The following is a 16,674-nucleotide window of genomic DNA, read 5'->3' on the forward strand; positions in this document are numbered from 1 at the left end:
AGTATAACTATTAAAAATGTTTAGGGGCCAGCCTGGTCGCACAGCGGTTAAGTTCACACATTCCACTTTGGTGACCCGGGGTTCACCGGTTCAGATCCCAGGTACAGACCTACGCACCGCATGTCAACCCATGCTGTGGCAGGCTCCCCACATATAAAGGAGAGGAAGATGGGCACAGATGTTAGCTCAGGGCCAGTCTTCCTCAGCAAAAAGAGGAGGATTGGCGGCAGATGTTAGCTTAGGGCTGATCTTCCTCAAAAAAAAAAAAAGTGTTTAAAAGTCTGTCCATGTTCCACCTAAAATAATTTCACATGCTACCAGTGGCACTTTGGGAAAGACTGCTTTGGTGTTTACAAAGCACCTTCATGTTTGTTGTCTTTTTAGATTCTCTCAGTGACCCAAAAAGATGTGCACAATTATCCCCATTTTACAGATGAGAGAACTGAAGCTCAGAGAAGTGGCATTCCTAAGGACACAAGTCACAGGCAGTTAAGCCAGGTTCCAACCCTGGTCTTCTAACTCTAAGCTTAGGACTCCTTGTATTATACCATTCCCCCAAAACAGGGGCTGATGATGTAGAAATGGGATGGAGAAGTGAAGGATGAAAAGGGGAGCTTGAGGTCAGCTGTCTTATCTCTGCTATGAAATCTGTGATGTGGCGTGTGCTCTATTCTTTGACCTTTGTGTGACTGACAGCTTTGCCTCAGCACTAAGTAGCAGCAAAGTAATCACCAGGAGACTTAATCCTGTTGTCAGGATTAAAGCCTGAGGGAATTTTACATCATCTCTAGTTAACTGGCTCTATTCAAAAGTGATCTCAGTTCTTCGATTCAGTTTCTTCTGATATATGCTATCCCTCACTTTCAGAGGGGCAGTTTGGCTCTCTGAGAGGTTTGGGTCTCCTTTTGTCATAGACTTTAAGTTACTCTTGAGATACACTGCATGCTGCTGTGCTGGCCCCAAATCAAACTTAATGAAATTACCAAAGGTCTAATATGTGCCTTGTGAACAAAATAAGCAACCAGAGATTCAGACTTGTTCAGAAGACTCTTAAACCTCCACCATATAATAATGTCTGGCTCTGTGAGTATCTTTCTAACCTGACTGAACAGGCTATAGGACTATTTATGTTGAAGAATTGTTGTATCTAAAGAATTTGAGTAACTGAAAGAAGGGATTTAGGAGTAAAAAATATTCAACATATATATATATTTACACATGAGGTAAGATGTGATTTATAAATACATATAAATTCTGGGTATCTTTTTCTAATTTTTAAATGACATGTGAAAAGAGTTATACTATCATGGCCGTTACTATTAGCACCATCATTATTAGAATGAGAATATGTGGGCAGATTATGAGTAAAAATACATTGGAAAGTCCTACCCCAGTTTCTCACCAAGATAGGAATTAAATAATTTATGGAACTCCTGGCTTGTGAAGGTACAGGAATATAAGATTATAATTGCAGATTAAAGTATTAAATGTCTTATTACTTGCTCCTTCAGTGTAAGTTTTATAAAAAGTATTTGTGTGCATTTAACCTTTTTAATGTTACATTTATGTATTTGGTTTCCCAGTACTTCCTTCATTTACAAGTTAGCTAAATAATTTATGAGGTAGTGTTCATTAAATAATTAAATATGATTTCTATTTGACTAGTAATTGAATTTATTTTGTTCTTCTCTGATACTGTTTGGGGTGGGGGGGTATCTTTAAAGAGTTTCTTAAATATTGTCTAAGTCTATGAATATTTCCCCAGAAACAACACATACTCTTCATGTATTGTATTTCACAATACACTAGAGTACTAAAATTCTGAAACAAAATAAACTAAACATTTACCTCTGGATATGTATGATCTTGTCTTATGAAAAATACACAGAAATGTGTATCTTATTTATATTTAGTTTTGGAAAGCACCATCGTTGCTTTCTCTGTCAAGGTCATTGAATCCTTTATAAATAACATAGTTCATTACAAGAGTAACTTACAGCCTTAGAGGCAAATGTAAGTGAAGAAATCATGGTAGAGAATTAGATCAGAAAAATCACCAGGAAATTATTCAAGCATAAAAAATTTTTTAAGATAAATTTGGACAAGAATTATCTGAATTTCTATGAAAATATAATTTGATTTAAAATAATTTGACCTAATTTTTTCAGTATGTCTGTGCATGTGCATACATATAGACATGTGTATATACATATGTGTGTGTATATATATGATATAATATATATAAAATGACTACATTTCTATGTATATTAGAGTTGGTATGGTGGAGAGAGGTTCAGTGCTATGGAACCAGACAAGAGTTTCAGTGCTGGCCGTGCTACTTAAACTTACTGAGTCCCATCTGTAAAATAACAAAAATAATACTGGTTTGCAGTATTACCATATTAAATAATAAAACAGTGCCTTTTACATAATAAATGCACAAGAAATGTTTTTATTGCCCCTTATTCCTTATTAATTAAAAATAAAAATTGAAGATTTATAAAAATAATTTGACCTAACAATTTTTGAAATTAAGACCAAAGAGTAAGTTTTCACTGTGGTGTCTTGCTTTGTTTCACTGTGAATCTGCTTTCTGTTGCCTGCATCCATCTCTTCTGAGATCTCTCACTACCCCAGTTTGTGTCTAACAGAAGTTTATGCAACAGGAAAGCTTCCTTCCTGCTGCCAAGAAAGTCATTTAAATATAAGTGGAATTAGCTATAAATTACATAAATGTAACATGTGAAACATTTTCCGTATTCTTTTCGTGTGAGTAAATACAAGATGGAACCTCATTTCTAACATGAAATATGAAAGCGTATCCAGGCACCTTTTTTTTTTTTTAAAACGGCACATGGATATGTTCAGCTTACTTAAGCTTTTCCAGTCATCCCAATAAGATACTTTTCTTCATAGCTCCTGTAAGGTGTTACTGGAACGAAGTTATCTCTTGTTCTGGCACAGAATAGATCACCTATCCCCAGTGAACTTGTGCATATAAGATATTTTGATCCTTTAGGACAAAATACAAAAATCATGAAAAGGAAAATGTTTCTATTATTTGACTGTTTTTCTCATTGAATAATTAGCAATGCTTGTTTTCAGACTTGATAATGGAAACCCTTTGTTAATCACTACTGTGTACTAGATTTGAGCTGCCAAAGAAAAATTATTTATAAATGATATTCATGAGTAAGGAAGATTTAAAGACAAAAGTTAATAATTTTCTTGCTTATTAGTGTTTATTTTCTTACCCATGAGGCACTTTTGGCAACCTCTCAATTTTTATATAAAAGTAGCATAGGGTGGGGAGAAAACTGGGTTAAGGGATAGCTGGGGGATTTGCCTTGAAGCTTTTTACACAGCAAGCAACACTGTCTTTACTTAGATTTTTTTTTTAAGATCAATAAAAATAGCAATGTTTTTCTAAAGGTGTTTTTATTCACAAGTTGCACACATGTTTTCCTATTTATTAATTGTTTTTCTTAGGGGATGTGGCTTGGAGAACCATGATAGAGATTACTGGAGGCACCTCCCCACCCCTGAAATCCCCCAGCCACCATTTGGCAGCCGCCCTGTGATGAGGTAGTGGACTTCACACAGGCTTACAGCGACAGAGCAGGCCAGGGGAGAGGACGTGCCCATGGATGTAGCAACACCCTCTTCCCACGTCAGTAAGGACTATGCATGGACCACTGCCCCACAGTTTTGTGGCCTCTGCAGAGCCTAATACATTCTAGGTAATAATAGCTGCTCTGTACTTGGCTAAGTGTTCAACATGACTGGCTGCATTTTAATTCTCACAGCAATTCTAGCAGGAAGGTAGGTATTATTGTCCTCATTTTAAAGAGGAGGAAACTGAGGCTCAGAAAATTTAATTGTTTTCCTCATGCTAGGAAGCAAGGAGGTCAGATTCAGACTTCTCTCTGTTGGCTCCAAAGCCCCAACCCCTTCACCAACCACTGCTCTTGTCCTCCCCTGATGGAATACAGATTTGCAGTTGCTGAGCATCAGGCAGCGGAGAAAGCAAACCAAGATCTCTGACTGATATGTGTTGTGTATTGAAGGTTATTTAAATTCCAAGTTTTGTTCTTAAAACACTATTTTCAAAATGTTGACAATTTGAAAGCCAAACAGTCTTTTCCATCGATCTTGCAGCCTGGAGCCACGGAACCAACCTCTGCCTGAGCGAGGACAGGACATTTGACAGGATAGTGAAAGTTTTAGCCTCCTCTCCCCCAGCGCAGAGCCTACTTGTACAGCAGGAAAGTACAAACAGTGTTAACAATTGCAGGTCTGGGTAATGTGGTTTGGTCTTCATACCTTCACTCAGGTGGAGCCGGAGAAGTTGAAGACACTAACAGAAGGTTTAGAAGCCTACAGTCGAGCCCGGAAAAGGAACAGAAAGTAAGCACTATTTTTTTTTCTTCCATTTTGTTTTTCAAGGATATAATTTACTGGTTCTCCTCCAAAGGGACAATGAAATCTGACTGATTTTGTCCATCTTGGGGCCTGCCTAAGAATTATTTAATAGTTATCACCAAAGAGAACCATTATAGACAAGCCGAATTAGCTATTACAGAAAATGTTTTCTTTTCTTAGTAATTTACACTGCAGTAAGATTTCCCTCTTTATCGGCCCCTTCCTCACTCCCTCCATCTCCATCCCTCTCATTTAGTGGGAAAGAAAATATGATTAATATTCTCAACATGTAGCAATTAAATGGTCTCTGAAAGTGCAGCAAAAGTTTATCCACTTGCAATTCAAATACTTTGGGGCGAGATACCCCAGTTGTACACATGTAAATAATTTAGGCAGATTAGCTGTTAATCAAAGTGACGGTAAAAAATTTTTTCTTGGGGCAGGGGCAATAGGTTTCCTTTGGAGTTATAACAAGAAGTTGAACTTTGGGACATTATTATTCAAGTTTTTCTGGATCTTTATATTCTGAGTAAAGATAGTATGGACAAGTAGGTAATGTTTGAAACACAATTTCCACTGTAATGCAATGTACTTTTCTGTATCATAACTATTATTTCATTTTACGGTAGAGAACTACAAATGTGCTTCTGTATTATGTACTTGGAAAATTATTTTAAAATATATGTAATCAACATATCTGTTCAGTTACTATAGTTTTCGTATTATCAAACATCCAAGAATTACAAGATCGGAATGATTATTAGTGTATCTGTATAAAAGGTTTATGTAATGATATAAATAATGTCTGTTAAAGGACACTCTCTTTCTCTTAGTGGTGTCTTCAAAAATTCTTGCCAGAGGTAAAACTTTAGAACTCAACAAATCTTGGGGAGACTCTCTTCACCTCACTAGAATGTCTGATAAAAGATGCCAACTGCAAGGGGCAACTCCTGTGCACCTGTGTTCAGGACTCCTTTGGAAGATAGCAAGTGGGTACTGGTCGTGGCAAGGGCCACACTTCCCATGCAGAGTTTAGTATTGGGATAATGCCTACAAAAGTTAATACAAGGCCGGGATGAAAGGAAGAAAATTGCAAATTACCTACATCACAAATTTGCAATGGGGCGTTTGCTATAGAATATTCAATGGTACTTGTTTATTTCATGTAAAAATCCCTAAAATCTTTCCTCCAATGAGGCATGACAGCTGGATTATGTTCAAAAGTATCCAAAACAGAGGTGATAACAAAGAAATGAAATAACTCCTCCAAATATTTAGATTTACTGCCTTGAAATGAGCTTTATTTTCCCATAAATTTGCTATTAAGCAATTTCTGAAAGGTAATGAGTAAGAAACAGCAATTTGAAAACTTTTTCTTCAAAGCCAGTTTACTATTTGTGGTGAATTTATATGAGTCCTAAGTGGCATTATCTAAAGGAATGCTCATGAAACCATAAACTTGGACTGCAGATTGGCAAGGTAAAAGAAGAAAATGTGAAGCACATGTTAGTAAAAACAGCTTTATTTATCATACCATTGTCTAAGTAGACTGACTTGCCTTGTAAATGCCCAGTAGAGTACTTTACATTTTGCTCATGTGATTTAAAATCCATTATTTTATTCTCCCAATCACAAGATGGGCCAGAATTACTGAGCCCATTTATAGATGAGGACACTCAGGCCCAATGGCTTAAATAATTAGTTGAATGTAATGTACAAGATAAATGATGTGTTGGACTGAATCATTTATTTGATCATTTATTTATTCCCCAATTTAAGGAGACTAACTTAGCAAAAAAAATCTGTGCCCGGCACAGTGCTATAGTCCCTGGAGCTCACTGTTCAGTGAAGGAGACAGATACAAAAACAAAAATAATTAAAATGTTAAAATTACAGGGCCGGCCCTGTGGCCGAGTGGTTAAGTTCGCGCGCTCCGATTCAGTGGCCCAGGGTTTTGCCGGTTCGGATCCTGGGCACGGACATAGCACTGCTCATTAGGTCACGTTGGGGCGGCATCCCACATGCCACAACTAGAAGGACCCACAGCTAAAATATACAACTATGTACTTGGGGGGTTTGAGGAGAAAAAGCAGAAAAAAAAATTGGCAACAATCGTTAGCTCAGGTGCCAATCTTTAAGAAGAAAAAAAAAGTTAAAATTACAATGACAGCAATGTGTATAGTGTGTTTTTGGATCATTGAGAAATGACATTAAATTCAGGTAGAAGAATTCTTGCTAAATAAGATGATATCTGAGCCAAGCCTTACACATTACATAGATATTAGCCAGGCAGAGGAAACAAGGACCAAGATGGGGTGGGTGGGATAGTGCTGAGATGAGACCAGGAGTTTGGATCTGGGGACTGTAAGGCGTCGGGTAGGAAATTGTAAGGGGTGCAGACAAAGGTGTGAGCAGGAACCAGATCGTGAAGGGCCTTATAAGGGCCCATCGGCTCCTTGATCCTATTGGGAGTGTCTGAGGCGACTTGTGGTTGGATTTTCACTTCTGACATGGCTGTGTGGAGGGTAAATTTTAGAGGAACAATACTGGAGACAGGGAGATCATTTCAGAGGTCATGGCAGAAGAGAAGGGAGGATGAGGACTCAGACCAGGAGGCAAGCAATGAGGATGAAGGAGAAGGAATGTGGTCAAGAAACAGGAGGTAAAAGTGACAGAGCATCGTGGAGATTGACTGGCATGTGAAGGAGAGCAAGTAATCAAGGACAACTCTCCAGGTTTTAGCTTGGGTGACTTGGTGGGTGGTGGACACACTGACTGAAATGGAGAATACGGAAGAGAACTGTTGAGTGCAACGTGTGGTGCCCCTGGATAGGTCGGACACACAGGTCTGAAACTGGGAAGAAGTGGTATTTCACTATGTAAAAATGGCTGCAATCACACAGAGATACTTTGACCGATTTGAACAGTGGACTAAGGATTGAACACTAGGGCACTGAACACTTACTGGAGATAATGAAGAAGATGAGAAGAATGATCAGAAAGGAGGAGGAGAATCAGGGGTGGGGGAGTAGGGTGTTAGACGCCAAAGACTAAAACCTTCCAGGATGATAGAATGGTCAACAGAGGTCCAGTAAGAGAAGAACTGAAAAACCTCCATTAGACTGGGCAATTTGGAGGCCATTGGTAACCTTACTGAAAACAGTTTCCAGTAGAGTGGTGGGTATACAATCCAAGTGGCCATGGGTTGAAGAGTGAATAAGAAAGGAGTAGAGAGAGCTGATACAGATTATTTACTCTTCTTTCTACCCTTAATGTGAAAAGTTCCGGAAAAATAACTGAAGAAGTTTTAGGATGACAAAGATTTGACTGCTTTTGTAGAACTGTGGGGAAAAGGAGAGAGAAGAGACTGAAAAAGGAGGGTATCATTTGGAACAAGATGGTTAAGAGGTTGGTTTTTGACCTGAGTTCAAATTCTATTCCCTACCACTTCATTGGCTGTCTCCCCTTGAGTATGTTGCTTAACCTCTCTGAGCCTAAATCCTTCATTTCTAAAATGGGCATGTTAATACCTACCTCTTAGGATTGTTATCATTTATAGATAATATAAAGAGAGCCTTAGCACAGTACTTGGCCTATGGGAAGTATTTAGTAAACACTTATTTTTATTATAAAGATACAGGTGAAGCAAAGAAAATTATCAGATATTTTTGCCAATTGAAACATTCTACCACCACACTAGATGTTTAGAACTCTATGTAGTCATTTTAATCCTCAATATCCTACAATCAAACTGTACAATAAATATCTTTAAATTGATGTGCTTATTACAGCCCAGTCACAAAAGAAATATTAACATATTTATTGAAGATATTACTCAGGGTCCTTTTGTACTTAAAAGAGGAAATACTTTCTTTAAAGAAAAAATTCCAGGGGCAGGCCCAGTGGTGCAGTGGTTAAGTTTGCACATTCTGCTTCAACGGCCCGGGGATAGCTGGTTTGGATCCCGGGTCTGGATCTGCGTACTGATTATCAAGCTATGCTGTGATAGGTGTCCCACAGATAAAGCAGAGGAAGATGGGCATGGATGTTGGCTCAGGGCCAGTCTTCTTCAGCAAAAAAAAAAAAAAGAGGAGCATTGGCAGCAGATGTTAGCTCAGAGCTAATCTTTCTCAAAAAAGAAAAAATTCTGTAACTTTTAGATATATTATGATTCTCATTTAAGTGAGAATCTGTCTATATGTGCATATAAATTTGTTTAGTAACCTGATTTTTATGAAGTTGGAAAGTGACAAAGTGATAAAAATAAATCACACTTTCACTTTAAAACCAAGAAATGATACTTAGTGTCTTAAGTTTTCTTAAATCTGCATACTTTGTCCAGGTTAGGTTTCAGAATCTAAGATTCTTGACATTTAGGTCTGACCCAAATTTGTTCCGTTCTACATGAAGTGAGTTGCTTAAATTCTAAACTGACTGTAGAGCAACATGGAGTTTCTCATTTCCTTCTTATTGCTTGTACCATTCACAGATGTGTACTGGCTTTTTGATTAGTGAAGATAAGGATAACGTGTGACAGTATAGGCAAGAAAGAGGAGAAGTGGCAATTATCTCCATTAATAACAAGAAATGTGATTATATGAACATCTATTTCTTAATCAAGTAGGTTTTAGAGTGTCCATTAGTGAAAATGTTTATTATTAAGTGTCAGCAGGGAATAGAAAATAGTAGAAGAGACTCCACAGGGAGGCCTCTGGGCTGGAAGACTGAATTTTGACTAATTGTTCATTTCGTGAACTCATGGCACTTTTTCTTCCTCTTTTAAGTTCATTCTTCCCTGACCTGACCCGTTAGTGTAAAAATTGGACTGAAGATTTGACATCTGGGAGAGTCTCTCTTTACCTCTTGAGTCTCATGATGTATTCAAGGAATTTAATGGCCTATGTCTCTATATTTATTCTCTCCCAAAAGTAGTCGTTTCTCCCTCTATTGATTACTTAAGTTTGTTAAGGGAAAGACATTATACTATTTTAACTTAAATTAATACAAGTTGTTTACAAACATTTTAAGTATCTTGTTGAAGGATAAGATGATAAACTCCTAAAATTTTATCTTTTCATCCAACAATGTCAAATTATTTTTATACTTTAATGGTAATGTTATTGCAATTTTTCATAGGGAAAATTTTTTCATGACTCTATTACTTTTGAAAACTATTTGTAGTTAAATATCCATCTTATTCATTACAAAATTGGAATTGATTTCACCAATTCTCCCTAAGAAGTCATGAAGTATTGCATAGAAACAGTTGTCGTAATACCTACTTCATAGAATTATTGTAAGGATTAAATGAGTAATTATATAAAGATTTAATACAATTCTTGGCACATAGAAAATTTTCAATAAATAGTAGCTATTTTTATGATTAAGATAAAGTAAGAGAACCAAGATTCTCTGATGGTTTTTTTTTTTAAATAGAGTGAATTTTTTTAATTCCCTTCGGCAGAATGACACTTTTTTTTTTTTAAATTTTTCCTTCTTCTTCTCAAAGCCCCCCAGGACATAGTTGTAATTTTAGTTGTGGATCCATCTAGTTGTGGCATGTGGGATGCCGCCTCAGCATGGCTTGATGAGCGGCACTAGGTCCACGCCCAGGATCCGAACCAGCGAAATCCTGGGCCACCGAAGCAGAGAGCGCAAACAACCACTCCACCATAGGGCCAGCCCTCTGATGGTTTTTCACTGAAACATTTTACCTTCTTTTTATACATTAGACATTTAGACTACATTTATGTAGTGAATTTTAAACGCATAAGATATTATAATAAAAATGCATAACAAATAAATATCTTTTAAAACATGTTCATACTTTTAAATGCAAAAGAAATAGTAAGGCTAAATCTGTTTATGTCACACAAGGCGTAATATTGTCAGGCAATGAGGCCAGGTGTAATACTGTCACAACCTTTGCCAAACAGCCTACAAAAACCTCAGCCAAGCCTAGATGGCCCTGGGATTGGATTCCCACCCAGTCACCCAGAATTATGCTTAGCAAACTCCTCATTGGGAAAACGACTCAGACTGACTCCGCGAGATACCGGGGGTCTCTTAAAACTGGAATGTGTAGGTAAATACAAGACAGTATAAGGATAGGTTATATCAACTTGGACAGTGCTCAAAAACAGTGATAAAGGGAAAAAAAGACAAGTTGCAGAATGCTGTGTGTATCAGGACACCTTTTGTGTATATGTATAAAAAAACCCCATAAAACAATACTACGTATTGTTCATAGATATGTCATATAAAATATAAAAACATACTAGAAGGATACACAACACAGTTGCCTTTGGGGAGGAGAGTGGGAGACAATGGAACTCAGAATTGACGGCAAATGGGAACTTCAGCTTTATTTTTTAAATAAAAAAGACTTAAAGGAAATGTGTAAATTATTAACACTTTTTTCTTATAAGTGGATTTGTTAGGAATTGTTAACTTATTCTATGCACTTGTCTGCATTGCTTACATTTATAAAAATAAATGGGAAAAATATAAAAGCTAGAGGCCACTTACAGGTCAGCAAAAGGGGGTTGGTGCTGCATTACCCTTTATATTTTAGTTAAAACCAGTACATTAATCTCTCAAACTGACTGGTACATATATGTTTTCCAAAATTTAGGGCCATCATGCTATCTTTGGACAAATATATTTATGTAGTAAATATATGGAGTATCTACAATGTGCCTAGCAGTTTACTACTCAGGAGTGGAAAACTCAGGGTTCTCCAAGGTTATCCAGTCCTGGTACATGAGTATAGAACCTGGTGAGGGCTGTGGTAATCCCAAAGGCCTCATCTAAAGGCATTCTGCAAAAGTTCAAATATGTTTTTAAACACAGTGTGAGCCAAACTAAATGGGAGTGTGAGCCAAATTCTTCCACAACTGTACATTTCCGGTCTCCATATAGATGCTGAGACAGGACTTAACTCTTGAAAAGCCATGCTAGTACTGTTTCAAAAAGGTTTACCTCTGCAGCTTCTCTGGTAATTGTCATGACAAGAAAAATGAAATGAATCACCTTAGTACTCAGAATAATTGGGTGGTTATTTATATATGTAAAGAAGGAAAAGTTAACAGTCAGGATGGACAAAAGGTACATAACTACAGAGGTGGATAGTATGGATTTGCCTGATTTTAGTAATTAGTTCAACAGCTTCCTAGAGGTAAGTTTCAGTAATGGCAGACGTGCCATGTGTGTGTTATTCAGGCTAAACGTATGTAATGGAATGCTGAGTGAAGAGAAAAGGTCAGATGAGGGATAGAGACTCTGAGACTGTCATTCTTATCTTTTCACATAGTTATGTTATTTTGGTTTTGGAGAAAACGTGGTGGGCCCAAGTATGGAGGGAGCCTCAAGTGCAGCGAGTTAGGCCGTTTCCCACCTGGAACAAACAGCACCAGGATTTCAGCCTTCACTTTGCTCAACTCCAGAAGCCAGGACGCTCCAGAGAGGGCAGAGGGAGCTCCCTAGTGGCCAGAGCCTGCAGTTCAGCCCCTCAGCCCTTCCCCTGGCCACACAGCCTGGCTGCCTGAGACAAGCCAGAACAAGAGACAAGCCAGAACAAGAGACTGCGCAGGGCAGACTGGAGTCCAGGAGGGTGAGCGGCCTCTGCGGGAAAAGAGACCCATGGCCCAACCTTCTTGCAAAATCATCAGACTGTGGAAGAAGCATGTAGAAGGGGAAAGAATCAGTTTTCCCCAATCACGTTTAATTTTTTGCTGTCGTTCTGCCCCTTTATTCTTAATATTCAGTGGTAAGCATCCCAGAGTGTTTTGTCATCTGAATTTCCCAAATGCGAATATAAATTGACTTTCTCTGGTGGAATTAGTACTTCTGATTAGGGAATTAAATTGAGATTTTGTTTCTTTAATATATTAATCTAGTGTGTTGTTTTCATTAATTCCAGAAGTGGAAAGCTAAATAACCATTTAGAAGCTGCTATTCATGAGGCCATGAGTGAACTGGACAAAATGTCTGGGACTGTAAGTTAATTTATTTTTTCATTATACTATGTTTCTTTAAAAATAAATTGTATTATACTTTTTGGTAAAGTCTCTAAAATATTGTCAAGCAGCTCAGGTAGCAATACTAAATTACTGGGCTGGAAAAAATACTGTTATCAGAAAAGATTCAAAGTAATTTAAGAAAAAATAACCCAGCCGTATTAACTCTGCCTTTTTTCTGAGATAAATAACTTTTGTTTTTTTCCACATAACATTCTTTTAAAATGCAAGCAGCAGATTGAAGTTCACAATGTAAACTTTCTGCATTTGACTCTGTGAATAGCAGTGGCCATTACTGTTACCTAAATATTCAGTAATGCAAATTTCACTCTGTCCATAGAACAGAAAAGTGAAATTGGAAAGAATAGGGCCAAGATAAAGAGCGCATAGGCCTCTCATTTCCTTTCTCTTGTTACCTAAAAAATAAAATATTTGGCACAAAATACTGTTGTTACATTTTTTAACACTATAAACTCTGATTTTAAAGAAGTAGTGTCTACTTTTTGTTTACATTTTTATTGGACTGTGCATATAACAGCATTGAATGTGAGAAGTTTAATCATTATCCTCTAATTCACGTATTGGCTAATGTAAACACTCAAAATATAATTTTGGTAATTGCTAAAAGAATGTGAATTATCTTAAGCTATTCAACAAAGAAAGGTAGTTTCTTCTACTTTTACTTAACACGTTGTGTTAACAAGGTTATATGAAACCCATCCAGTGGCTACTGAATGACAGATGTAAGTTATAGATTCATAGAATGCTGGGGTTGTATGGGCTTTAGAGATTTTGTGATCCAACCCTTCATTTCACAGATGGCCAAATTGAGGCCTTGATATTTTAAATTTCCTGATCGAACTGTAGGAAAATTCCTGAGTGGGGATTAAAAATTGAAATATCTTCTGGGGCCAAGTGCTATCAATAAGTAAAGTAGATCAGTTATGAGAAAAACAGCAATTTGAGTAGATTGAGAAACGCCAACCAAGATGCACTGATCAGGGTAAGCTGCCTACCAGCACTCAGTCTTAGAGGCTCAACCAAGTGAGCTGTTGCTGACTTGGGTCTGGTTCTGGTTGGGGAAGGGCTTTTCCACACAGTCATTCTGGGGCTTAGGTTTTTTCTATATTAAGTGTCTACCATTCCTTAGAGCCCCAGAGAACTCCATTGTATCCTTTGCATCCAGTTCCGCAGGTGAGAGAAGAGAATGTACACAGAGGACTGCCAGGATAGGTTCTATGGACCAGGCCTGGAAAGTCACTCATGCTGACTTCCCACTGGCCTGACCCAATCATATGGCCTTCTTAACTCAAGTGGACTAGGAAATGCATTATACAATGTGCCTGCTCAGGAAGAAGAGAAAATGGGTTTGGCAAGCATCTTGCTAGTCTCTGCCTCAGGATATTTGGCCTTTGTGGCCAGAGGGCAGTTGGGAGTGATGGGGACCGTGGCAACCTGGGGAGTGTGCTCGCTCCAGAAGGAGCTCCTTCTTCCATGCTCCAGCAGATCTGAGCCATATGGAGAATTGCACCAGTGTTGCATGATCTTCCCATTTTTCATGAGACAGCAGAAGTGTAGAAGTAAAACTTCTCATTTTTTAGTGTTGACAGCTATTTTAAAACTATTAGAACACCATATGGCTAAATGAAAGACCTTTTCAGGGCACATTTGGTCCACAGGTTACTAGTTTGTAATCTTGGATAAAGGCTCCTTTCTTCAATTTTAAGTAGCTTTCAGCTATTGCTCTTTATCAGAGACTAGTGGTTTTAAAAAGTGTATATGGAGGGGTTAAGATGAAAGGCAGTTTGAGAAACTCATAGTTTTTTTTTAATATTATTTTTTAAAAAGCTCTCTGCATTTGACTCTGAATAACATTGGCCTTTGCTGTTATCTAAATGTTATTTTTAAAACATACAATTGAGCCAACTTACAGTGGACCTCAAGAGCTGATTATGCACATCCCTTCCCAACTCTGAGTTCTGTGACACCACCTTGGTAGCTTGAAATTGGCCATGGTGCAAGTATTTACACCACAGAAATTGGCATATGCTAATCTGTGTCCCTCCACAGGGGCTGGTTGTTAAGCATTTGCTACCACTGCCTTGGGCCCATGCTGCCTTTCCTGGGTCTTGACCTTGCCCTCTCCTATCAGTAGCCAGTACAACATGGGGCACCTGATCACTTCCCTAGCACCTGCCCTCTGCCCCTCAAAACCACACCTGCTGTCTGATACTTGGCAATCATGCTCTGCTACCACCCCACCACTGCTCAGTCTGATACACAGCCCTTAAATGCTGCTAGTTTCTGCATTAGTATGTAAAGGTGAGTTGTATTAAATGCTCTTCCCAGACTCCATAAGCTTAGATCTGCCAACAGATGGTAGGGGTATTCTATTTTCCATCCTGTTTCTTCTCATAACTAAACCTCCTGGGGCTGAGCTGTGTGCATGTTCTTATAATCTTTGACCCTTCCTGGTACTTGTAAAATAAGTCGGGTGATGAAGTAAAGAATAAAACCTGTTTGGTATGTATTTATCCCTTTTCCAGACTCTAGTGTAATTGGTGATCTAGGGATCCCTGACAGAAAAAGCCTTATTTTTGTCTTAAATGTACAGCAGGGGTAGGAACTGCTCATCACCTTGCCTTATGTTTGATTTTTCTCCAGTTGCTCCTTTGCCTTCCACTGTTTTGGGGGTCCACAGAGTGTTGCTCTGCTTGTCAGTTTCCAGGATTCCTTGTTCTCTGTAGTGACTGTGGGTGCACTGAGATCTGGGGTCTTGGTAAAAATTTTAAATGCCTTAGGATAGAAATAATCGAAAATTAAAGCTGAGGCCTATTTCCAATTGTTTCTTTGCTGGAAATCATAATGGTGTTTGTGATTTCAACTTCTGTTGGTTTTTTTTTCCACCTCTTTATTTCCAGGTTCACCAAATCCCACAGGGAGACAGACAAATGAGACCCCCCAAACCCAAGAGGAGGAAGATCTCCAGATAACAGGGACTATTCCACCAATGCACAGTGTTTATTAAAGGAACGTGCACAGATACATCTGTATATAGGTATTGATATAGCCGATGTTATATCAATATTTATACTATGGCAGATAGCTACACCACCACAGGGTGCTAAAAGAAGCAGTGATACAGTATTTTTTTTGATCAGGAAGGATAATGAATGCTGGAAAAACCAATCAAAATCCCTGAAGGATGAGAGTGATAAATGGTCAAGAGATTACTGAGAAACTCTTTTTTCTATAATACTAAAATTGTGATTATAAGAAATAGTCCAAATGTTTCTGAAGAATTTTCAATGTTGTATATAGAAAATACAGAATTTCATGGTGATATCAGAAATGTAAATATTGTACAATATTGTCATGTACAAGCGTACCTAATGCACACTTTATCTTTTATTGTACAAAGAAATAGTGTACAAAATTCTTTGGTTTCTATGGAGTACACCTACCAGAGACTACCAGTGTAAAGTGATAAATAAAAATACAACCTAAATGCTTTTCTATGATAATGTAAAAGATGCTGTTTTTGTATCTAACAGCAGAGAAAAGGCATGATGATGTATTACCTGAATTATGACATACACTGCACACCACTGAGTGTCCATTTATATTGTTTGTTTGGAATGAACTTTGCCTGGAAGCACTGGACTTGAGTTCGGGTGTCTAGGAAATTGAAACCTTGCAGATTTCTAAAGGGATGAGGGCTCACACGTCTAAATTAAGAATTCAAAAACTGCAACCATTTGTTGCATATTTTTTTTACCTAAGTTTTAAAGTAGAATAGGTTTTATAAAAAAAAAATCTTAGATGGACTATTTTACTCAGTCATTTCTGTAGTTAATGTGTGAGAGCCACCTGCTGAATTAGATAGTTTATGCTGCACCACCATTGATGCTCAGAGTTGAGTTTTTTTGCAAACGATACCTGGCAAGGTAAAACTTTCTGTTTCCATACATGGAGGCTAGAGCCCCACCTTGAAACCATTATCAGAGGTAAGGTTGGTTAAAATTCAGTTTTTTTGTAGTGACAAAAGTAAATATGAATCATCAAAGCAAGTTTCATATCCATTCATCAGTATTACTTAAACCAGAAGTTAAAGTGGCTTACAAAATTGTTAGCAATGGTAATTTTTTATCAGTATTATGTAACATATCAGATTTATTTTATTTAAAGAATTATTTATACCATTAACAGATTCTTATATATATATTAATGTGGC

General features: G+C 37.7%; 1 protein-coding gene across 27 annotated transcripts in view; it reads left to right on the forward strand.

The window, feature by feature from the left end:
• Positions 1-15,971, forward strand: part of MBD5 (methyl-CpG binding domain protein 5) — a 423,339-nt gene extending 407,368 nt beyond the window's left edge. For all 27 annotated transcript variants that reach the window (XR_011528341.1, XR_011528342.1, XM_070579639.1 and 24 more), the window contains 3 exons: positions 4,334-4,407; positions 12,344-12,419; positions 15,362-15,971. Coding sequence is in view for 25 of the 27 variants with exons in the window: in XM_070579639.1 (XP_070435740.1) it covers positions 4,334-4,407; positions 12,344-12,419; positions 15,362-15,433 (222 nt within the window). In the remaining 2 variants the exon portion in view is untranslated. The remainder of the gene's footprint in view (positions 1-4,333; positions 4,408-12,343; positions 12,420-15,361) is intronic.
• Positions 15,972-16,674: the final 703 nt, after the last annotated feature.

The sequence above is a fragment of the Equus przewalskii genome, chromosome 17 (assembly GCF_037783145.1).
Source record: "Equus przewalskii isolate Varuska chromosome 17, EquPr2, whole genome shotgun sequence".
In the NCBI taxonomy this organism is placed as follows: Eukaryota; Metazoa; Chordata; class Mammalia; order Perissodactyla; family Equidae; genus Equus; species Equus przewalskii.